The 24633-nt window shown below is 38.1% G+C and overlaps 1 protein-coding gene across 2 annotated transcripts; it reads left to right on the plus strand.

Moving 5' to 3' along the window:
• The first annotated feature begins 7496 nt into the window (after window positions 1-7496).
• G6PC2 (glucose-6-phosphatase catalytic subunit 2) lies at window positions 7497-14292 on the plus strand. Of its 2 annotated transcripts, XM_054476924.1 has the most exons (5): window positions 7497-7714; window positions 8631-8740; window positions 10714-10825; window positions 12885-13000; window positions 13781-14292. In XM_054476924.1, exons 1-5 carry the CDS (start codon window positions 7497-7499, stop codon window positions 14290-14292), a joined length of 1068 nt encoding a protein of 355 aa, XP_054332899.1. The 2 variants fall into 2 exon arrangements, with proteins under 2 accessions (XP_054332899.1, XP_054332900.1); XM_054476925.1 differs by lacking the exon at window positions 12885-13000 and having other exon boundaries at window positions 13781-13805.
• The last annotated feature ends 10341 nt before the right edge of the window (window positions 14293-24633 follow it).

Below are 24633 nucleotides of genomic sequence, written 5' to 3' on the forward strand. Positions count from 1 at the left end.
GGAAAAAAGACTACATTTCCAAAGCACTCAGAAAACATTCAATATAGTAAGAAAAATATCCAGGTTATTTTTATTATGGTAAAATACTCATAACATAAAACTTACTGTCTTAATCATTTTTAAGTGTACAGTAAAGGGATGTTGAGTGTATTCACAGCGTTATGGAACCATCACCACTATTCATCTCCAGAACTCTTTTTATTAAAAACTCTGCCCATCAAATAACAAATCTGTCTTTCCTCCCCTCACACCCTGGTAACCACCATTCTACTTTCTGTCTGTATGAATCTGACTACTCTAGGTACAATTTTTAAATTGTCTCATAAATGTCAAAAATGAGGATTTCTTTTACAGCTTTTAAATACATTAATTAATTAATGTTAATGTCTTTAGGTGTGATAATTTTATTATCTCATTTATATTCTTGAATATTTTTTCCCTTTCATCCTACAGTTTGCATTTCTAAATTCTACTCATGTCTCAAGGCCCAGCCACTTGCCATCTCCTCCACAAAAGCTCCCTAATCTCACAGACTGAAAGTTATGTCTGCCTTTCCTTTTTTCCATTCACCCTATCTGTTCACCTCTAAGGACACAATGGTATGTGATTTATGTAAATATTGTATCTTCCCTACTAGACCACAAGCTTCTTGAGGTCTGATCTATCTCTGTCCTGTGTGGTACACGTAAGAGTCTGTGTCTAGACTTATGCTTCTCAAGAGTGAGAGGTTCTCCACCCAACAACATCACCATTATCTGGGAACTTAGAAATACAAAGTCTCAGACCCCACTCTATTTTTAGTGAATCAAAGATTAGGAGTCCCTGTAATCTGTGTTTTAACGAGCCCTTCAGGGGAGTTGGATGAATATTAAAGTTTGAGAGCCACTGCTTTACACAATTTCTCTACACAGTACTTCTTAAGTCATCTATAAAAATGAACACAGCTATACAATATATTAACTCTACTTTGAAGAAAGTTAATAGTACTGCTCAATAGGCAACTCTGTTGGGTCCTTTGGTAATCCAAGAAAAAGTGTATAGATGTACATAGGTCATGATCATTTCTAGAGAAAAGTACCTAAGAAGATTAATGGAGGGGGGTACTTGGAAGAGCTGTAGCAGGGCCATTTATAATAGTGTCATTATGGATTGCCAATATTCCTGGGATGCTAGCCAGAATGAAGGTAATGATTTTCTGAAAGTCACTAGGGTCTAAATTCCATCTGAAATAAATCCATTTTAAATTGCAAGGTGACACTGGAGATATCTCAGTTTATTTTAGAGAAGGCAGATAAGTTTGTGGTAAAAGAATAATGACCATGCAGAGACATTAAAGGTCAATGCCTACAAAATATATTTTTGTTTACTGCCACCTCATAAATAACACAAGCTAAAGTCAAATATCTCTGAATGGTGTTGAATTGTAGCAAGCACTATAACTCAGTGATGAATGGTTCAATAAGAAATATCTTGTGGTTATATAATATTTGATGTGGTGAAACATATTGGAGAAATTCTATCCTCTGTCCCACTATGTAATACAGGTAGGGATTTACTGTAAATCAAAATCTCAGAAAAATTTAAATGAATCGGAATGAGAACATTCTAGAAAGAACTGGAAGTATTCAACTACAGGGAAGAACTAAAAAACAAGGCAGCAGTATAGGGTTTGGGGACCGACTATAGCAGTAAAATATTTAAGAAATAAACAGTCATTAAGAGGAAGGACGTCATTAAGACAAGAAACTCATGCTAGGGCGTTTGGAGTTATGACGATATCTCTGAGGAAACTGGGGAAATGGGAGGATCCTGGGTATAGGCCCCATGGATAGTGCAGGGATTCCAGTGAACCTCAAGCTGTACTTAATTTGGTTGGGTCTGGGATTCCATTGAGAATCTCGTGAAAATCGTGGCTTCTTCCAACAGATACATACAAGCACAAACATTTTGCATGCAATTTTAGGAAGTTCGCTGACCCCTAAATAAATCAATTCATGTTATAGACTGCCTGGTGACTGAAGAGATCTGGCTAAGGTTAGACCCCAAAGCACAGACTCATAAAGATTTCTTCCACTCCAAAAGTGCTTTTTCTAACACAGCAGAGTTCTAGTCCTTGAACACTTGGAGGGATCAGATGGAGAGTTCTACTATAGCAGGAAGAAAAGGAGGTGATCCAGTCGGGAATGGTGGCTGGCTGTATAATTTTTGAAAACCATCTCCTAATGTGTAGGGCATTTGGCTTGATTCCCAGATGCAATAGTGAGCAATTCAGACTTGTCTCTGCTCTGTTGGAGTTGACAGTGACCAATTAAAACACTTAGATGACTAAATATTAGTATGAAAACAGGGGAGCCAGGATAGAGGAAAAAAGAGAGTGAGAGGTGGGGTGGGGGGAGAAGAAAAGAGAGGAGAGAACAGAGTGGGGAAGAGGCAGAGATGTCAGAGTACAAAAGAGAAGCAACATAAGAATTGTGTATAAGAGCAAAATTGTATCACTTTACCCTACTTCTACACTGATCAAGAATGTCAGAGCTTGAATTCAATTCCACATTTACAGACTATTTGGCAAAATAAGAATAACTAATATTAATTATAGCTAGTATTTTTTGAGTATTTACCATGTGCCTTAAAAAAAGATAATAAAAAGGAGATCTAAAAGGAAGAATATGGAAACAGACCACGCCTGCATCCATGGGAATGAGTGGAATAATACAGACCCCCAAATAAGGCAAATGAAAAAAAAATGACTTAAGGTAGAAGTTGAGAAAGTGGTACAAGAAGAGGCCAACTCCACACAGGAGGTACAGGAGGGGTATCTTTCAAGGGAATGATGAATGAAGACAGCGCTTCTAAAAATTGATGGGTATAGAAACCATGTGGAAACTTACTAAAATGCTTTCTGGATTTTATTTCCAAAATGTCTCACTCTGTGATCTGGAGTGGGCCTGGAAATTGCATGCAGGTGGCAGGAGGAAGGTGGTCCACAGGTCACACTTTAGGAAAGACAACTTCAAAAAGAGGATGAGTACAGGTGGATCTAACCTCTTTTGGATCTTGGTCTGGATAGGTTGAATGTGACTTTGTTCCATCATTTGGTGAACTGATTTTGGACAGACCTTAAACTCTAACAACTTTGGCTTTGAAATGACCCAGCTTGTCAGGCAGGCTCTGTCATTGGAGGGAAGAGCTCCAATGGAAGATTACTAGTGTCAGAAAGAACCAACCTCCTGTATCTCCCTACTGCTGGGGCCCACATAGGATACAGGAACATCCCCACCCTAAGCCGTGGCAACTCGAGTGGCAGACGGTAGATGGAGGAGGACTAAAGAAATGTGTAGAAAGAGATTTCCCACAGGAACAAATCATAAAATACATGTAAGTGCTAAGAATAGCTCACCAGTATAATGGATCAAGTGGTGTTTTCACTTCTTTCATTTTTAAAATTTTGTATGAATCACATCTTAATTTTAATTTTGTTGTATAGCTATGTAAAATATTTACATGGTTTCAAAGTCAAATCTATAAAATAAGTATGTTCAAAGAAGTCTACTTTTTATCCGTGTTCCCTCTACTCTCTTCTCTTCTTTCCTTTATAGAATTTAAAAATATACTTATTTTATATATAATAAAATATATAATTATTATATATAATAAATATATTAATTATATATTATATTATATTATATATTATATATTATAATACATAATATATTTATAATATATATTATATATATAATATAAAATATAATATAATATATATTATATATCATATATTTAATATATATAATATATATAAATTATATATAATAAATTATACAAAATAAATATATACTAAATAGAGGTGGGGTATTGCTTCGTTTCCCAGGCTGGTCTCAAGCTCCTGGCTTCAAGTGATCCTCCCGCCATGGCTTCCCAAAATGCTGGGATTACAGATGTGAGGTACCATCCTTGGCCAAAATATTTTTTAATTGTTTATTCTTCTATTTAATCATGAGCAGATGTGTGTGTTTGTGTGTGTGTACATATATGTGTATATATGTGTGTGCATATATGTTATATATATAATTGTATATATACATATATGCACACACACACAAGGGCTAATATATGTATATATACATATACACACATCTGCATACATATTTATATATGTATGTACACACACACACACATATATACACACAAATATATTAGCCCTTTCTAGAATACACATTATATATATTTTCTCCACCTTAAATACACTTTCTTGACATTGCCACTATATAACATGATCTCTGTGGAGAAATGCATTTTGAGTTTGCACTAACCAAATAACATAGTTTTAAAACACAGGCTCTTTATAATTTAGTACTCATATCAACTTTGTTGATATGAGTGATAATTCATTCACTCAATAAACATTTACTAAATAACTATGATGGGCCCAGGGGCAGTTCCAGGTTTTGTGAAATCTAAAGCTCCTGTTAAATGGCTTTATATAGGCCCCTCTATAAAGCCCCTGTTATATAGGCCCTCTCTTTAATAAAAAGAAAATAAACTCGTGAATACACTCTAAACTATCAATAACCACCTGCCATTTTTTTTTGACAGAGTCTCACTCTGTTGCCCAGGCTGGAGTGCAGTGGCACGATCTCGGCTCACTGCAACCTCCACCTCCTGGGTTTCAAGCGATTCTCCTGCCTCAGCCTCCCGAGTAGCTGGGACTACAGGAGCCCACCACAATGCCCAGCTAATTTTTGTATTTTTTTTTTTAGTAGAGATGATGTTTTACCATGTTGGCCAGGTTGGTCTTAAACTCCTGACCTCAAGTGATCTGCCCACCTCAGCCTCCCAAAGTGCTGGGATTACAGGCGTGAGCCACCGCGCCCAGCCCAACCTACCATCTTAGGGGCCCGTGTGAGCTTTTCCAGCTTCATGGGCAATTGGCTTCTACACGGGCCTGTTATGGGAACTGTGCTTATGGCTGTTGCACAAAGTGGACAGGACCCCTTGTTTTATGGAGCTGTAGTACAGGAGAGAGACGCTAAATATATACACTTGTCATAAATATATAATTATAAATTGTGTTTAACTCCCGGTTATGGGCTGAACTGTGTTCCCTCAAATTCATGTTGAAGTCCTAAGCCCCAGCACCTCCCAAAATGACTGTGTTTGGAGATAGGGTCTTTAAAGGGGTGATTAAGTTAAAATGAGGTCATTAGTATCTTCCTTAATCCAATAAGACTGGTATCCTTATAAAAAGACGAGATTAGAACACACCCATATAGCAGGGAAGACCATGTGAAGACATAGAGAGTAGACAGTCATCTACAAGCCAAGGACAGAGGCTCAGAAGAAATCAATGCCACTGACGTGTTGATTTCAGACTCCTAGTTTCCTATATTTCTGTTGTGTAAGCCACCCAGTCTGGTACTTTGTTATGGCAGCCCTAGCAGACTCAAACAACATCCTAGGAGAAAAGAGTGTTTGAGAGAAAGTATTGTCAGACGAGTGGTGAGGATGCTGGTCAGAGAAGGCATCACCGATGGATGCATAGAAGCTAAGATACGAAAAGACTAAAAATGATGAACTACGAGAAATAAGCAGATTAGCAGATGCTGTTAAAGGGTGAAAGAAATCAAGATGCTTTCGCTTCACTTAATTATCCCACAGTCTACAGAACCAGGTAGTTCTCGAGAGACAATCTTTCTAAATTAACTGCCATAGATGAAAGGCTAATCACAGACTCTGAGGTGTTGAAGAGCAGGAAGTTTAATTTTTAATTGGAAGACAAAATGTATTTGATATCATTCACATCCTGATTTAAGGATAAGACATTTCTGAAGAAAATGAGTATTATGAATTATGTAGATCAAACACTTTTTAGAAAAAGAATAAAGGGAAGTTATGCTCTTCCTCATGGCTCATTAAAGAGATTATGGAAATTACAGAACCTGAATACGCAAAACAAAGAAAAGCCAGAAGCATAGACTCTAATTAGTTAAGGCTAATTCCTTATATGAATTGCCTTAGCGCAATGATTCTAAGCCCCTCATACCACATTGGAACCAGGTGAGAAGTATTTTAATAATACCAATGCCCAAATTCCATTACCAGAAATATAATTGATCTCAGGTGGGACACAGTTATGGCAATTTAAAAAGCACCCCAAAAGATGTTAATGGTCAGTCAATGCATTTCTTCCAGGTAAGGTACCAATAGACACTGAAGCCCAGTAAAAATGGTGCTGTTAAATGATGGGACACAAAACTCGAAGAGAAGTTCAAAGTGATAGATAGAGCCTGTGAAGGACTCTAGTGAAGTCTTTTGTCTTTACTTAGGCCATGGTAAGCAAAGACAAAAATCTGAATGATAAAATAACAAGTAAGGTTACCTAGATCCATCCCTGGCCACCTTGTGAGGCTTTGTTGCTTTCCCACTAATCCTCCTAGACACAATCCAGCTCTCTAAACCCAACATCTCTCTGACTTAGATCCATAGCCTCTTTGTGCTACCCTTCTGTTCATTCTCAGTCTACCCTGGTCCATAGCCCAGGGTCCAGTCATAGTCCATAGTCCAGGACCAGAGTCCTGGTCTATAGTCTAGTCATAGTCCACAGCCGTAGATTACGGACCTATGACAGGTCCATAGCCTCTTTGTGCTACCCTTCTGTTCATTCTCAGCATTTGTTTGGTGCTTTCCACTTCTGTTTAACACTGGGTTCTCAACAAACCATTTTCCTGATTGATCAAAAGCCCTTTGATGTCTATTCCTATCTTTGTCACATGAATCATTCCCCATTCCTCTCAACTGTATTCTCTAGTTAATAAAAGATACAATTTGATCCTAACACATTTCTATTATCCAAATGACTTTCATATCTGCTTTCTTGTCTTGTAGTCAAAAAACAACACATTTCTTTCCCTGTTCCATATATAGTCTATCATTCTTTTGGATAAAGAAAATTGAACTATTTCTTATTTTAAATCAGTGATCAGAAAATAATGTCATATCATATATTTTTCATACCCAGATATTTATTCAACCATTTTCCTCAAAGACCCAATAAAATAGAGAGCCACAGCCTATCTTAAATTAAAATGCAGGGCTTTATGGGCTATTTGACATGCAATAACTATTTGCAAAGTCTTTTCACCAAACATAGAAATTGCTAATGTCTGACCTTGGAGGAAATGAACTGTACAAAAAATTTCAAACAAACATGATCCAACTGTTCACACAAAAGGGAGGTTGCATAAGAAATTCATTGTGTTTCTATCCAAACTTCCCCCTCGAATTGCCACAGATCAGCATGTACTTCACTCTTTGCCACCAATTAAAATCATAAATAGATGAGCTTTTCAGCAGAGGAGGGCTGGTGTGCCCTCTCCACAGATGGTCAGCATCACATGTTGCAGTAATGGCTCGACATGCCACAAAGGCACAGTATAAAAACGGTGGGAATTAGAGAGCTTCAGCTCCAATTGCTCTATGTTTAGAATTGCCTCTTATTCAAGATGGATTTCCTTCACAGGAATGGAGTGCTCATAATTCAGCATTTGCAGAAGGACTACCGAGCTTACTATACTTTTCTAAATTTTATGTCCAATGTTGGAGACCCCCGGAATATCTTTTTCATTTATTTTCCACTTTGGTTTCAACTTAATCAGACAGTTGGAACCAAGATGATATGGGTAGCAGTCATTGGGGATTGGTTCAATCTTATATTTAAATGGTAAGATTTCTGTTTTATTTCATTTTTCCTAAGATTTATCCTTAAATTTGTGACTTTGGCATAATGATCACATTTCAGATGTATATCGTTTTACTTGGAAAATCTTTCAAACATACCAGTTAACTTGAAACACCAGATTCATAAGTAGAACTTTTAAAAGGCACAGAAATGTATGTGTGTATATATATATATATATATATTTTTTTTTTTTTTTTTTTTTTTTTTGAGACAGAGTTTCGCACTTGTTGCCCAGGCTGGAGTGCAATGGCGCAATCTCGGCTCACCGCAACCTCTGCCTCCCAGGTTCAAGCAATTCTCCCACCTCAGCCTCCCGAGTATCTGGGATTACAGGCATGTGCCACCACACCCAGTGAATTCTGTATTTTTAGTAGAGACAGGGTTTCTCTATGTTGGTCAGGCTGGTCTCTAACTCCCGAACTCAGGTGATCCACCGACTTCGGCCTCCTAAAGTGCTGGGATTACAGGTGTGAGCCACCGCGCCAGGCCAGAAATGTGTACTTTAATGACTTATAAGTAATTCCCAAACCCCTGTAACACATATTCTGTGATTAAGAATTACTTAAATGAGCAGCGTGATAATGAACAAATTGATAATTCTAGGGACAAATTTTGATATTTCCAGTCTAAGTATCCAAAGCACCCATAAGACATTCCCTGCAAGGGAAAAAAGCCCCCATGTTAATGGAAAACCAGAGTGCCAAAATCCCAAATGACTACCACCTTTAATAATGTGTGAGACACCAGGACCTAAGTTTTTTCAAAGTCTCTTAATCATGAACTTTCACAATTAACCCTGCGCTTGAGTCATTTTTTATAGGAAAGAATTGCTAATCTCCAATTAAATAATAGCTGTGTATTTAAATATATATGCATGTTTATAATTCTTTAAATACAGGATATTATTTGGTGATCGACCTTACTGGTGGGTCCAAGAAACTCAGATTTACCCAAATCACTCAAGTCCATGCCTTGAACAGTTCCCTACTACATGCGAAACAGGTCCAGGTAAGCTATTACAGCAACCTCCAGTTACTGAAGATCTTCCAATAGAGAATCATTACACAGAGTTATCATCTAGTAACCGATATTATATAGGGTAGTAAAGAAAATCTCATGAGTGAGGATGCTAAAACTTCATAACAATCAAAATTACTAATGAGGAAGCAAAGCAAAAAAAATACTCAAATTCCATTTTGTTATTTATGAAAGGATAGATTGGGAGAAAACTCCTCAAATGATTAAATACTTGGTGTTACTTTTCAGAAGAATATAATGGCTTGATACAAAAACAAGAAACAGTTAACTAGAACAAATTCTCAAGGAACTAGACTAAGATCTTAGAAATGTTGGTTAATCTGCTGCTAAGCAACTTTCAAAGTTATTATAGGTCTTCTGAGTATCTCACGAATGAGGGAGGAGTAGACAAGTCTTCTGTAAGAAACGTAAGGACTTCTCAATGTTACTATAGCCAGTAAAGACTATTTCTAACCCTAGAACAATCTCTTTAAGACATATTTTTTCTCTGTACACAAGTAGGCTTCTTGGGCCAGTTCTTTTTTATTCTAGGTAAGATTCTGTATGAGTATAAAATCTTTATTGTGATAGTTGATTATAAGACTGTTTAAAAAGTTTTTTGAAACATATATTTAAAAATTACGTTTTAATTTATAAGAATGTGTTATATTGTACCTCATCATTTTACATAGCATAACATTCTTGCCAATTGACATCCTTCGAAACTAACTCTGAGTAAAGGGTAGTAGAGAATGTGTAAATTCCTAATGAGTGTTCTGAATATGTCTTTTTTGTTCCCATAGAAGTAGACATACATCTGTTATATTGCTTATTACACTAAACGATATAACTAATTCTTTATATATCCGATTGTCTAGACTGGGTGTTCCATCAGGGGAGGGATGATGCATAGTTTATCTTTGTGAAACCAAAGTGTGATAAATGGATGAATGGATGGATGGGTAACATTTGAGACCACTGAAATGTTACCGTGGTCAATTCCAGCCCACGTCTTATAAGGCATGTTTTCCACCTTATAAGACATTTTCTGGAAGGAGAGAGAGAGAAAAGAAAGAAAGACTGCATCTCTCGGGGAGATGTCCAATTCATCTAGGCATAGTTTTTAAAAGGCTCTGAGAATTCCTGCAGACAAGAAATAGGTCTGTCTTTGTTTAACAAATAAGAGACTGGTATTTAATTTGAATGAACTACTAGGTGAAAAATCGAGGAGGACATTTAAGTAAACTGATTAATAAAAAATTCAGTAGCATGGAAAAGGCATTCTGGAAGTAGAAAGGCTACTGTCTGCAGGCTTTTTCTGCTAGGATTAATGCCGTCTTTACAGCTTCTCCTCATCCTCTATTTTAAAACAAAGATTCTCACTGCAGTGGCCACAAGATAGGCATAGAAGTAGCTGCTAGTACACAGCAGTCATTTGTAAGTCAATCAGCAAATCACTGGCATAGCAATGATATCCTTTAGAGTCTGACTTCTCAGCCCAAGGAAAATAAGCCAACAGAAGATCCAATACAAGCATTAGGGTGGTGCAAAAGTAATTGCGGGTTTTGCCATTACTTTCAATGGCAAAAACCCGCAATTACTTTTGCATTAAACTATTACTTTTTCTTGTCAATTAAAAACAATTAAATATTGAAGAACGAGTAGGGCTGTGGCAGATTTGGGTGCAACTGCCTGAGTTCTTAATTAGCCTTGAGTATATTGATTTCTGGAATTCAATGAACCTGAAAATCTGGGAAAAAAATTTTTTGAGACAGTGTTTCTCAGGCTCAATTTAACTCAATTTTTCTTATTTCTACCCACTTCTAAAGATTACATATAGCCTGTGTCTTGTGGTTTTTTTCTGAGTTACTCATAATTTTCATGGTGAATATGCTATTCTATTATTCATTTCTGATCTTGATAGTTAACCACTTTTCAAATGGACGGACACTTTGTTGTTGCAGGAAGTCCATCTGGCCATGCAATGGGCTCGTCCTGTGTCTGGTATGTCATGGTAACCGCTGCCCTGAGCCACACTGTCTGTGGGATGGATAAGTTCTCTATCACTCTGCACAGGTCAGCTTTGCTGCAGTTTCTGTAGCACTGGAATACAACAGTTTTTAATACAGAAAGTCTTGTCCAAAAATTAATTTTAGTGCAGTTTTAGTCAATGAGCAAAATGTGCTCATTCTATTCTTTCACAGACAAAATAACAAAATGAATAGAAAACTAATATTTTGCTTTAAGATAATAGCCTAATTAGCTCATAGCTATCTCCGCTTTTCAAGTTGAAAATGTTTAACTGATTAATGACTTGCTATAAATGTGCCTCTGGGTTTCCAAAATGCAATAATTATTTTGATAACTCATAAATAAGTCATCTAAAATTATACAGCATAAGGAAACATTTTTGCATGCACATTCCCTTGCTTTAAAATTAACTGGAAGTTTTGAGAATCATCATTCTCCTTGACTGCATCAGTTTATTCAGTAAAATTATGCTTCCTTCTTTGAATAGCCAATGCTTTTGATTTCAGTAACATATATTCCAGCTTTAAAGAGAACACAAACTTTTTAATTAAAAACATTGTAGAAGCAAACAAATTTGAATGTTAGTAGATTTAATGTTAGTAGGTTTCTTAATGTTTAGAAAGATCTAGAACTTAAAGGTTACTCACAGTTGCTTAGAAATTGGGTTGTTCCCTTCTCTTCTTTCCTGAAATACTTTGTCATTAAAACAATCCTGAGTACCAATTTAGCCATAAATTAGGTGACTTGAAATTAAATTTGCAAGTTAACCTTAAAAAAATACTGTAACATATGCCATTATTAAAAAGTTTTCTAAAATGAAAAAAGTCAAGATCTATCACATATTCCACTTTTTAGAGTAGTATTGGATAATATAAAAAACAAACAACTAAAGGAATTTGGGTGTCTTAAAAGTTTATTCTAATGAGACTGTGACCTGTATGCCTTAATGTATTTATTGCCCAACCCAAAACAACAACAGTAAAAAGGTGTTACAATGTAAAAAAGTTAGTATTTTCTGTTTACAGACAATTTTCAAAGTAGGAATCTAGGTCAGTTTTGCCTTTTCTCTATACTGTATTCCTGCCTCCAATGACCAAACCTGAAAAAATATGTTTCTTCTAAGAAAAAAGTTCTCATAACTCCTTTTTAATTTTTATAACTGCAGTATTTTCTTCATCTATAAAATTTTACTGAGTGTGTGCTTCTTACCTTTACATTACCAAATTCTTGTTTATTCTTCTTCCACATTGATATCCCACTTACTTCTCCTTTCAAAGCCTCATTTCTCTGTGTTCCTTAGCATTTATATAACCAAATTTCAGTCTGATTATCAGGAACAAACCATTCAAGGATTCCTGGAACTCAATACTGCTAACACTTTTTTTTTTCCAATGGCATGCATTGCTTGGATTTTAATATATTGTATGTTTTTTGTGCATTGCTGTTTTTAATCCAAAGCATATAACCTATAGGTCAATTCCCCTGTTCTCTATTTTCTGTGTCTCAAAAAAAAAAAACAAAACAAAAAACAAACAAAAAAAAACCCAAAACAAAAGAAAAAAAAAAAACAAGAAACAAGGACTTTTGAAAATCTGTGAAATTAAACCCAATGAAAATTTGCCCCAGATAGAATGCTCATGTGCTTTTTCATCTGGATGGTAGCTGCTTTTCTACTGAGTTTTCCTCAAGCAAAGAAAGGTTGAGAAAGGAGGCACATAGGGCAGGGCATGAAAATATATATGGTTTATTCTTGGTCATTCTGGATATTAGTAATTCCCCCAAACTTGAATTTCCCCTACTCCATTAAAACAATTATTCTTATTTAATGGATGTCAAATTGACTTCCTTTTTAATATTTATTAAATCTCAGCATATAGCACTGGTTAAATTTAATGCATTGAGAAATGTAGAAATCTCTGTTAAAACTTCTCAAATCCTATGGACTATGTGGGAAACAACAATTTGAAAAAAAATATTCTAAAATCATGATGCTATGTCAGTTAGAAGATTCTTCGGAGAAGGATCATCTGATGTCACCCCCTCTAATTTTATGAGTGATACAGTTTCTTTGCTTTTTACGCTTGTATCTATTCTTCCATCGTAGACTGACCTGGTCATTTCTTTGGAGTGTTTTTTGGTTGATTCAAATCAGTGTCTGCATCTCCAGAGTATTCATAGCAACACATTTTCCTCATCAAGTTATTCTTGGAGTAATTGGTGGTAAATATGATCACTTACCCTTAGTTGTGTCCTTTGAAAGCTTTAGCTTCATTTGTTTAAGGGTATCAGATTCTCCCCGGTAATCAACTTTCCAATTTCAGAGGTAATTCTGTGAAGTCACTGATACTAAATGCTACCCTGGGAGATGAGGTGGTGCAACATACCTCTCATAGCCTCCATGTACAAAGTGACACAATCTCAGTGGTGTAAATGCACAATTACTTCACGAGGTGGGCTTTTCTGAAGTGAAATTAGAACTAAGTCTAACTCCCAAACCATCACTTCAGACAGTGTGCTTGTGTCTTGCATCAGGGAACTTAATGACTCTGAGCCCTGCACACTGTGCCATTCTCTCTGAAACATGTGAAGTGACTATTACGGACTCCATTTAGTAGCTGCTTTGTATTCCTGAAGCAGTGTTCACCATGACTTAGTTTCCATTGTTCAGCACCACCTTACCTTTCAAAGGCTTATTGGCTATGGCAATTGAAATGTTAATTGCAAGTACCTAGATCAGTGCTCTGTCTAAAAAGCGGGTTGTCAGTCAGTGCCACCAACTCCAGAACGATCCTTCTGGACTAGTATGAATAATGAAAACACCGTGGGCAAAACTGCATTTTTAGTTACTGCCTAAATAAGGCTTTGGAAAATGGATAGAACCTCTGTGTCTAATGCCCTTTGTCACTGAAAACTGTGGCAAATCCTTAAATGCAGAGAGGAATGATCCTCGAGGGGCTCAAGGGCACACAGTCATTGTCAGTGTCTCTTTCCAATCCTCAGGCATGCTGGTGGCAGAGGCCTTTGAACACACTCCAGGCATCCAAACGGCCAGTCTGGGCACATACCTGAAGACCAACCTCTTCCTCTTCCTGTTTGCACTTGGCTTTTACCTGCTTCTTAGACTGCTCAACATTGACCTGCTGTGGTCCGTGTCCATAGCCAAAAAGTGGTGTGCCAACCCCGACTGGATCCACATTGACACCACGCCTTTTGCTGGACTCGTGAGAAACCTCGGGGTCCTGTTTGGCTTGGGCTTTGCAATCAACTCGGAGATGTTCCTGCTGAGCTGCCGAGGAGGAAATAGCTACACACTGAGCTTCCGGTTGCTCTGTGCCTTGACCTCGTTGACCACACTGCAGCTCTACCATTTCCTCCAGATCCCGACTCACGAAGAGCATTTATTTTACGTGCTGTCTTTTTGTAAAAGTGCATCCATTCCCCTAACTGTAGTTGCTTTCATTCCCTACTGTGTTCATATGTTAATGAAACAAAGTGGAAAGAAGATTCAGTAGAGTGGTGCCTAGAGTTAGTGCTCTGTGTCACAGATCACCCTTCTCCATCCACCAATAGAGCCACAGAGTAGGCACAGACCAGAGGCTTCTAATCCAACATCACAGAATAGCGGCACAGGCCCCATTCCCCATAGAGATGTTTAGTTTGGCCTTCGCACTGGTCTTTTTTTTTTTTTTTTTAAATTTTTTTTTTAATCCTTCAGTTACCAATATTTAAAAACAAGAATATTTGACATAAAAATAGGAAGTTCTGTATTTTTTTGAAAAATCTGATAGTATGACAACACAGAGCCTGCATCCCCAGCTGGAGACAACTGACCAGAGCTGCATACTAACAGTCCCCAGTAGGAGGCAAGGACTCTCCATCTTCTCACAGTCTTCAGCATCCCAGCAGGAGCCCCACTATGATTCCTTTATCTTCTTAAGGCCAGGCTGCATCTGATTCCTGTTGACATTTTAGTGGGGACTACAGCCATATCCATTCTCAGTTTTCAGATGAGGAAATGGAAGCCTATTTAGGTAAAAGAACTTGCCTGGAGTCATGCCACCTTCGGAGCAGGAATTAGAACCCAAGGCTTCTGACACATATCCCCATTACACTGTGTGTTTGACTGTGCACACACGCACATGCTTTTTGTTGGTATGTTTCCTTTTTAGAGCCAGGGACTTGCTCTGTTGCCCAGGCTGGAGTGCAGTGGTGGATAATGGCTCACTGCAGCCTCAAACTCCTGGCTCAAGTGATCCTCCCTCCTCAGCCTCCCATTAGCTAAGACTACAGGTGTGCACCACCATGCCTGGCTAATTTTTGAATACTTTTTTTAGAGCCAGCGTCTTACTATATTTGCCCAGGCTGGTCTTGAACTCCTGGCCTCAAGTGATCCACCCATCTCAGCCTCCCACAGTGCTGGGATTGCAGGCTTGAGCCATTGTATTAATAGTTGGCTTACACTGTCTTTTGTTTCTTCATATACAAGAGGTAAAAATCAGTAAGAATGAATGCTTTCATTTAGATTCTATGATGACTGCCATGTAAATCAGCTACCTTTTCAGAAATGACATTGAAATACTGCATCCTCTTTGACTTATACCCCACACATACATGCAGGGTCTAGGTGGGGCCAACAATGGCTCCAGATATATATACACACGGGTCCAGGGGCAACAGAACAGGCCAGGCTACTGTATGGACTTGAACCTCTGCTTCACTTCTGGTCTCTGTTTTACAGTAGTGCTCACCAATATTTCAATAAATTCTGCTGAACTTACTCTAATAGAACATCATTCAACCACCAAAGACTTATCTCTTCACTATGACATCTCCATACTTTATTTTTAGGAGCCAATCTTTCAAAACCAGAGAAATCAGGTGCCTTCCTCAAAGTCATGCTCCAACCCAGGCCAACTATTAAATGCTTGCATCTGTTAGCTGGATTAGTCTCTATGTATACTGAACTGTGACTAGGAATGCTGGACTGTTGATAACTGTGTCATTTCAATCAAGTACAAGGATTTTGAGGCAGATTTTGCTAGATATCTTAGTAATCCCCCACAATGTTTTATGTAATTCTTCTCAGAATATCAATACATTAACTATTTTAGATGACATATTAAATAATCTATGAATATTAATGAAAACAATACAGTTGAAGTGAGTGTTGTTTAACAAGATAGTAGCCGAGGATAACAAACCTCAAAAAATCAAAGTATTAATTACCCCTTTCCAAGTATATGTATAGAGTATGTGTCATTGCTTTTATAAAATGCACTTAATAGCTTTCTTTCTAAAAGGCAACTGAACTTTCTAAAAGGTAACTGAACTGAACTTGATATTAGTGGTTCGGTGATTCCAAAGCAAAAAGCTGAGGGATTAAGAAAGAATGGCTTAAGAACGAAATTTGTCTCATGTTGCTGGGACACTTGGGATGAAAGAAGTAGAGAAGAATGATTCTTCAGGTGATGACCCTTGCTCATTGGTTCAGTCCCACCCCATGACCCACCATGCTGTACCTTCAGATGCCTTCACATTTCATGATGCATTTGTGTCATTACATCTTCCACACGTCAGAGATCTCATTCCTGTCTAAAATCCCTTTGCCAAATTTCACATAAGATAATGTTAGTCTTGAAGGATTCTGGTACATCCCCTTCATCCTAGTACAATCTCAGCCTGCTTTCACCAAGGCCTGAGGAAACCGGCATTAATAGCCAGCGAATTCTGCAGCAATGATTGACTCTACCATAAATCCCTTCTCCGTTTCCATGGAGAAAGCTATCTTCAGCCACCCCATGGTGCTGTCTGTTGGGCAACACATTACCCTCAGAGGGGGATTGGGATGACGTGTGGGCTTGTTTTCTATAACTAATCCCCAAGAACTCTGCCCCTATCTTCCATAAAGCCCCAGAGTCCCCATGTGAGTAGATTTCCCTCTTTATTCTAGTTGAAGTCTCCTGGAGGGATCCATATGGTGGTAAATTGTTTTTGCAATTGAAACTCCTTAGGCAGCAAGAGGAATTGTTTTTCATAGCCTTGGAGAAAATGCCTGCCCTTAATAATGATGGAAAAGACTCTTCTGTTTCCAATTTATTTGTCAAAAGTAAGTGGAATTGAGCTCATTAAGTACTGTTACTATAACCATATATTCAAAATGTCTACGTATCTACATATTCAGGAGAAAAATGTCAATACCATGAGCTTTTAGGATGAGAAAATCTAGACAAGTGACTCAAGAAACTGTCCAATCAAACCTACATTTGGAAAAAAATACAAAATAATTTATTATTGCTGAAACTAGCTACCAGGAAGAATATTAGTGCCTTTCCTTTGACAACCTATTGATTGGACATCTGCCTAAGAAGGTTAAGTTGGTGCCTTCTTTAGACATATTTCATTATAAAACAGATGGTGATTAAAAGAATTGTTATAAGATGTCCTTGAAACTAAAAGTCAAATCTTGAAATGCTTTACATTTTTTCAAAATTTTTAAATAAATTCAAGATCAAATTGGTACATACATACAAAAATCTTGGTGTAAGAAAAAGTCAAAAGACTTGGTTCTAAAAATGAGATTCTTTTCTTAAGTATTTTAAAACTGTATATTCCAGCACTCTTCAATTGAACTTTTACAGTGATGGAGATGTTCTCTATCTGTGCTGTCCAATATAGTAGCCACTGGCCACAGATGTTTATTGAGCTCTTGAAATGTAGCTGATGCAACTGAGGAAATGCATTTTTTTTTTTTTTTTTTTTTTGAGACGGAGTCTCGCTCTGTTGCCCAGGCTGGAGTGCAGTGGCGCGATCTCAGTTCACTGCAAAGTCCACCTCCTGGGTTCATGCCATTCTCCTGCCTCAGCCTCTGGAGTAGCTGGGACTATAGGCGCCTGCCACCACGCCCGGCTAATTTTTTTGTATTTTTAATAGAGACGGAGTTTCTCCATGTTAGCCAGGATGGTCTTGATCTCCTGACCTCATGATCCGCCCGCCTCAGCCTCCCAAAGTGCTGTGATTACAGGCATGAGCCACCAAGCCCTGCCGAAATGCTTTTTTAACGTTCATTTACTTTTAATTTACATTTAAATAGCCATGTGTGTCTAGTGGCTACTGAATTGGACAGCACAAATCAAGTCTCACGGTGCTTTTCCTTGAAAATAAAACCCAAGTATTTTGTGTATTGTCACTTTTGCCATGTTCCTGTGAGACAACATGAATCAGCCTTAACAGCTCTAAGAAGTTAACAGATATTGCTGCATTTTCCAAAGGGACCCTCTGCAGACCTGGATTCTCTCTCTGCAACTCCCTTCTCTCTCATTCTGTCCTGTGAGCTCTAGCCGCCTTGGTGTCCCTGGAGTCTCAGCTCTGTTGCCTGGAATCAGAGAGTCTGGGTTCACCCTCCCTGCACCATGTTCTGGAAACTCTCTAAGGTCCACAATACTAGCGGGGAGCTTTACCCAGTCCATGACCACATTCTGGATGGCTGGATGGCTTTCTGACGAAGCCTCCCTGCTTCTCTGGGTCTAGCATGTCTGGCATACATGAATGCCCACACCTGTACTTCTGTGGCTATTTATAAACTCTTCCAAAAAGGACCACTCGTGTCCAGTTGCCCCTGAGGATTTTGCCCTCATTGATGGGCTGTCCTAGCCACTTTGGAAATGGCAAACAGCTTCTAGGATGAATTCCTAGATCTCAATATTGCCAGGAAATTAAAATGGGGGTCTAACTTTTCCCCTCCCCTTACTTCGAATGCTTTCAGATGGTGATTTCACTCTGAAGGTAATGTGGTGCCATTTGTCAATTGTTAAAAGTCTATTTTTTTTAAGTTAACAGTAGAAAAGATCTATAAGAAGCAACGACTCCAGAAATTTCTGCCAAATGACAGAAATTCACGAGAAGATTCTAAGACTTAGAAGTGCTTCATCTTCAGCTCTGTAAAGGACGAATGCAGTTTATGTCAAATTTGAGGCAGGTCTGGTGTGGAGTACTAATTACTGTCTGCTATCCTTTGAGGGAGAGTACAGTAATGACTCAGATGAAATCGCTTCTCATTTCTTTTGGCAGCATAGAATTGCTCTAAAGGAGGGAAAAAGCTTCAAAGATTAAGGTTATAAACGTGAGCATAAAACCGATTGTCTTCTGTTTTGAATTTTTTAATTTCTTAGTTTTCCTTTTTTTCTAATGTTTTGCCATGTGATTTCTGAAGAGAATCTGTCCTCAGTTCAAAAACCATGGTATTTCCCCAAAGAACAATATGTTCTGAAGGAGCTGCCAGGACAGGGGCAGGTAATGAGTGAAGGCAGCAGCTGCGGTCCCGCCGAGCGGGACTCCTGGCGCACGCGGGAAGCGCGGGGAGGAACGTAGGCGCTGGCAGCACAGCAGCCCGTTTCCGGCGCTGGCCAAGTGGAAACTGAAGCGGTTTCCCTGGGAGGATCTGCAGGGGGAGCAGGCCATCTGTGTGCCCGGAAAAGAAACCCAGCACTACCGAAGACAAAGAAGAGCTTCCACCAGCATGGCACATGTATACGTATGTAACTAACCTGCACATTGTGCACATGTACCCTAAAACTTAAAGTATAATAAAAAAAAAAAAAAAAAGAAGAGCTTCTTTACTCTCGCACTCACCTACCCCTGTGCGTCAACTGAGCCGATCACACTCTAATTCCTGTTCAACGAGTTGGCTTTTTCCAGGATTCAGGCTTTGTCTGATGAACAGCATGGACCGGATTGTCATCTGTGCTCATACATCCTGCTGCTAATGGAAGATGGGCATTATCTTCCACCCGCCCCGCCCCGCCCCTTGCCTCCAGGCTCAGTAATTCTGCATCAAAAACATTTCTACATAATCATTCCTCTTTTTTTTAAAAAAGTGTTCAAATAAAAAATTGGTAGAGCTCTTGCTGTATTTCTAGATGAAAACTGCATTGACTTAACAAAGGAAAAATAAATGTTCCTGTCTGAGTTTTGGAGGGGTGTGTGTGTGTGTGTGTGTGTGTGTGTGTGTGTGTGTGTGTGTGTGTGTGTGTGTGTGTGTCTTATTCTCTTAGCTTTGGAATGCTGATGCCCTGCTCACCCTGGCCAAGCAAGAGGTTGCACCACAGGTCCACATGTGGATCCCAGAGGAAGTCAGAATGCAGGTAGGCAGGTGCCAGGAAATTCAAAGGCAGATCGATGTACAAAGGCCTTCGTGGAGTTTAGCAACCAGCATCCTGGACTGGAGTCATCAGAACTACATTCTAGTCTGGCCCTGCATCTAACCACTAAAACTCCAGAAGGCCATTTATTGTTGGTGGCCTCAGTTTACCAAGTTCTCAACTGAGGAGTTTAGTATGGGGTTAAAATGGAAGGTTCATTCAGGGTGTGATATTCTGCAACTCTGAGGGTCTCATTCAGTCCAACATATTGTGCTTTGGCTCTCCAACAAGCTCCTCTATTTTGTTTGCTCTTTGTGAAGCACTGTCTTCACAGAAGACTTTCAGATGTATTGTTAATTTTTTTGTGAAGTGGAGCAAGAAGGTGATAAGGAAGACCCTGGCTAATGTGTTTTGACACTGTTTTAATTTTAGTTACATGCAATGAACAAGGCTATAAATTCTACAAGGCACTGTGTTTTGAAATGTGCTACTTTATTAAACAATTTTGGACCAGTCTTTAAAACATTTGATTCTAATTAGAATCTGAATTTTATAGCAATAAAAAAGTACATGGAGAAATAATTTAACTGATGTTATGGGGCAAAATTATTAACATGAGAATAGCCATAGACTTCCTGCTATGCTGTCTTGCAACAGAGATCCTATAATTAAATTCCAACTTCAGTTCCCCTTTCTCAACATCCTAAAGAAGAAATTCTTGCTGGAAGAGATATTAAGCAGATCACATAATAATAGGCTGAATGAGAAGAAAGGAAGGAGAGGGAAACTTGGCTTTGTGGGAGGTAAGGTTGGAGAGCTTACATGACTGAGCTGAGTGAGGAAAGTGACTAGAGTTTTGACACAGCATTTTAGTAAGTTTATTGTGGAGTAATTATGGATCTCTCAAAGACATGAAGATAAAATTTACTTTTTAATTTTTTATGGCTGTTGAAATGTGCTTCCTGAATGAAACGCAACTCTGACACCAAGTTACATGATGCCAAGCTTTTTGAGGGTGAACAAAATTAGAAATCCAGATCCAAAAAGCTTCTAAAATCTCCACGGGCTTAACTAGGGCCCTTTCTGTCCATGCTTGTCTTTTAACTCACCCACCCACCAGACCAGAATGTATTAAATGCCTTCAGCTGCTGGAGATGCAAGGGTGAGTTCAATATAGGCTCTTCCCTGGGGGAGGCCTCCATTGATTCTGGGCTCACTTGCAACAGATCTGGGTGGACTCCAGGGATACCTGTGGCCTGTGGGCTTGAAGAATTGGTTTGTGACTATTTCCAGCTATAAATTAACTGGCAACTTTACTCGCCATTTCTTCTAGCCCATCCTTTTTCAAATTCATCCTCTCTTGAACCACTTTTTTTCCCCACCTCTGGCATATCCTGTCAATGGGATCTAGATTGTTCCCTGTCTAACATCAATTTTATCACGTGAAAGGATGAGAAAGCATATTCAAAAAACACTAAGTGCCTAAGTAAAACCTTCCTTCATTTAAAGCAGGACATGTGCGATGTTCCAGGAGAGAAAGAGCTGCCAGGACACCCATCCAGTGATATCATCTTTCCATGGCAGTGATACTAGGTAAAAAAGACTGATTCCTTCTTTCACTGAATATTCTTGGAATATCTCTAGATATAATGATCACATTTGAAGATCATTTAAGCATGCGTTAATACTTCAACATTGGATTATTTTCTTTATACTTACATTTCAGGATTTTTATTAATAAAGATCTATCGACTAAGATTGTATTAATTTTTAATTAACAGCAACAACAACAACAAACACGATTACAAAAAACTACTTCAGTGGCTTAAACAAGTGAGAGGTGTCTTTTTCTCCTGTAACAAGATGGATGAAGGCAGGCAACCTAGGCTGAAGTAGCTGCACAAAGGATGATCAGGAATCAGGCTGAGTATCTTCCTGCTCTGCCATCTGTGGTGTGTGGCTTTTGTCCAAGTGATCACAGCATGGCTGCTGTGCATTCAGGAAAGAAGAAAGGGGGAAGAGACTCAGGTTTTCTTTTACCCAGGCTTTATTCAGAAAGGGACAGCGTGCATAGGGCCTTGTGCCTGTATTTCATTGACAAGACAATGTCACCTGGCCTTCATCTAGCTGCAAGGGAGTCTAGGAAGGTAAATATTTTGCTTTCCAGCTTCTGTAATAGAGGAAAGCAAAAGAAAAGTGTGTCGGATTGGGTGTCAAGAGAGACAACACCTGCCATAGTGACTTATCACCTACATAACAATGAATGCAACACACAGCTGCATCTCTCCCTGCAGCCTGCCAAATTATTTTGCAGTAACATGCTAAAACCATGAAGGCAAAATGCTTTATGAACATTATCAGGAGGTATATTTCAATGATTAAATTTTCACCTTCCAAGAAATGTTATTGAAACCCTGCTCATTTCTTACTTTGATTCTATACTTGAGATATGAAAAAGAAACCAAATACCACAAAGGTTTTATCTTTTTTGGTAATCTTTTATAATAATCATAGGCACTTGTTCTCTGTCACCCTTAGCGAACATTTCCATTTCTATCTCCAGCTCTTCTGTTCTCACATTTATTTTGTATTTGAGAGCAGGAGCTGTACCTGAATTACAGGAAGGAGGAAATTGCCAATTCACCAGCTGGCTCCGTATTTTTTCTTTTTATATAACACATTTTGTCCTAACTCCGATTTATTGGGTTGAGTAGTTGCATTCAGATAGCTACATGCCAATCACGAGTACCCTGATTACTCATTATGAGCCTCAGGATGCCATACAACTCACTAATGAGCACATTATAATACTGGCCAGTGCTAATTAGATGATAATCATGTACATTGCTTTATTTACAGTCTGCTATTTAAATTAATTGGGCATTTAATTGAACACAGTGTGAAAGAAATTGGAAATGGGTTTAGAGGTTCACTGAATTACTTTCACCTGCCGTCTCATATGCAAGTGAGATCATTTACTTGATCTGTAAATGTAGAGCAAATCCAAGTGGACATAGTGCTCATTTTATGATGGTACACATGCATATGTAAATTTCTCTCAGAGTGTGTTTGAAAACAACCAAATTCTTAATTTTGTATTTCCTCTAACATCCTTTTGTGCCTTGATTACAGAGAGATTTTGCATGCATAAGAAATATTTAATAAATCAAACCCTTAGTTGGAAATATGAGGTGGGATCCTAAACCAACATGATGAAAATGTTCTGGTATTTTCTTAGGATAGGAAACTCATATTTAATTATTGAATAAGTATACGGCGAACTATACCTAATTATGATCCTATGTATTTTACACTTTCAGGATATAGTATCAAAATATTCCAGGACCTACATTTTAAAATGAGTGCATAATTGCCAAAAATTACAGGCATGGGGGTGGCACTAAATTCAAAGAATCTTTTCATTGAAATAATTTCCTAAGGGCACATGTAGAGTAGATTTAGAGTAACTACATAAAAAAGAATTTTTGGACAAAAAAACTAGAGGCCAATTTTTCTACTTTTTTTTTTTTTCTCAAACAGTAGCATTTCTAATATATGGGCATCTCTTTCATGCAATTTTGAAATGGACCAAAATTAACTGAGAGTCTGTTTTCAAAATAAGTTGGAAAATGTGCTGCTTCAACTTTTCCTAAGAATTGTTCACAGAAAAAAATCATAAATGGTTCTTACAGATCAGTTGGAAGAAAACTTGTTTTGGGAAGAGGTCCTCAGGAAGCTTAGCTAGTATGACCATTTTAAATGTCATACTGTATTTTGTTACACTAAACAATCTTAATTATTTCACTTTTGTCAACTCACACTGGTGAATCAAATAAAATGTATGATGTAAAGAATTTTAACCACTTCTGATACAGGCCAGTGTAGCTCTATGACTTCTGACATCAAAATGATTTGTTTGATTCCCCAAAGGTCTTTCTTTCATCCAAACTGACATCCTGCAAAACTGAAGTTTTGCAAACTTTCTGAGTACAGTGTAAGGACACGTTCCAATGGAGAAGCTGAGCTCATGTTTTTATAAGACTAGAATTATAGAGACAACTGAGATTCAGGCTAGAGAATTCATGAACCTGATATTCTAATTGTGTTGTCCAACATAGTAGCCACTAGTGGCTCTTGAGAACGGAAGTTGACATAAGGCTGATTTGAGCTAACGTGCTGTAAATGTAAATGCACCTCAGATTCTGAATATTTAGTAGATAAGGTAAAAATCTCAGGATATTTTTATTGATTATATGTTGTGATGGCAATATTTTGGATATGCTGGGTTGAATAAAATATACAATTAGCATAAATTTCACCTGGTTTTTTTCCTCTTTTTTTGTATGACTAGAAAATTTAAAATTACCTATGTGGCTCACATTAGTGGCCCATATTATATTTCTGTTGAAAGGCACTGCTCTGACCCATGGAAAGAATGGGCGTTTCCCACTTTTATTCCTTATGTGGGGGCTGACAAGTTATAAACTACCTGTGTGACTTTGAGAAGACTATTCAACAAGATGTATTGAGGTAGCACTTTATGCCAAGTACCGAGTAAAGCACTGGGGACATTAAGATGAACTAGGCAGTTTCTGCCCTCAAACACCATCGATAGACATTTTAGTATATGCAGGGAGCTCTGGTCACACAGAAGACAAATGGCTGGAAATAAGTTACCAAAATTTGGCAGAAATTCTTCCAGACATCTTTTTACGC

Source organism: Pongo pygmaeus, chromosome 11 (genome assembly GCF_028885625.2).
Source record: "Pongo pygmaeus isolate AG05252 chromosome 11, NHGRI_mPonPyg2-v2.0_pri, whole genome shotgun sequence".
Lineage (NCBI taxonomy): Eukaryota > Metazoa > Chordata > Mammalia > Primates > Hominidae > Pongo > Pongo pygmaeus.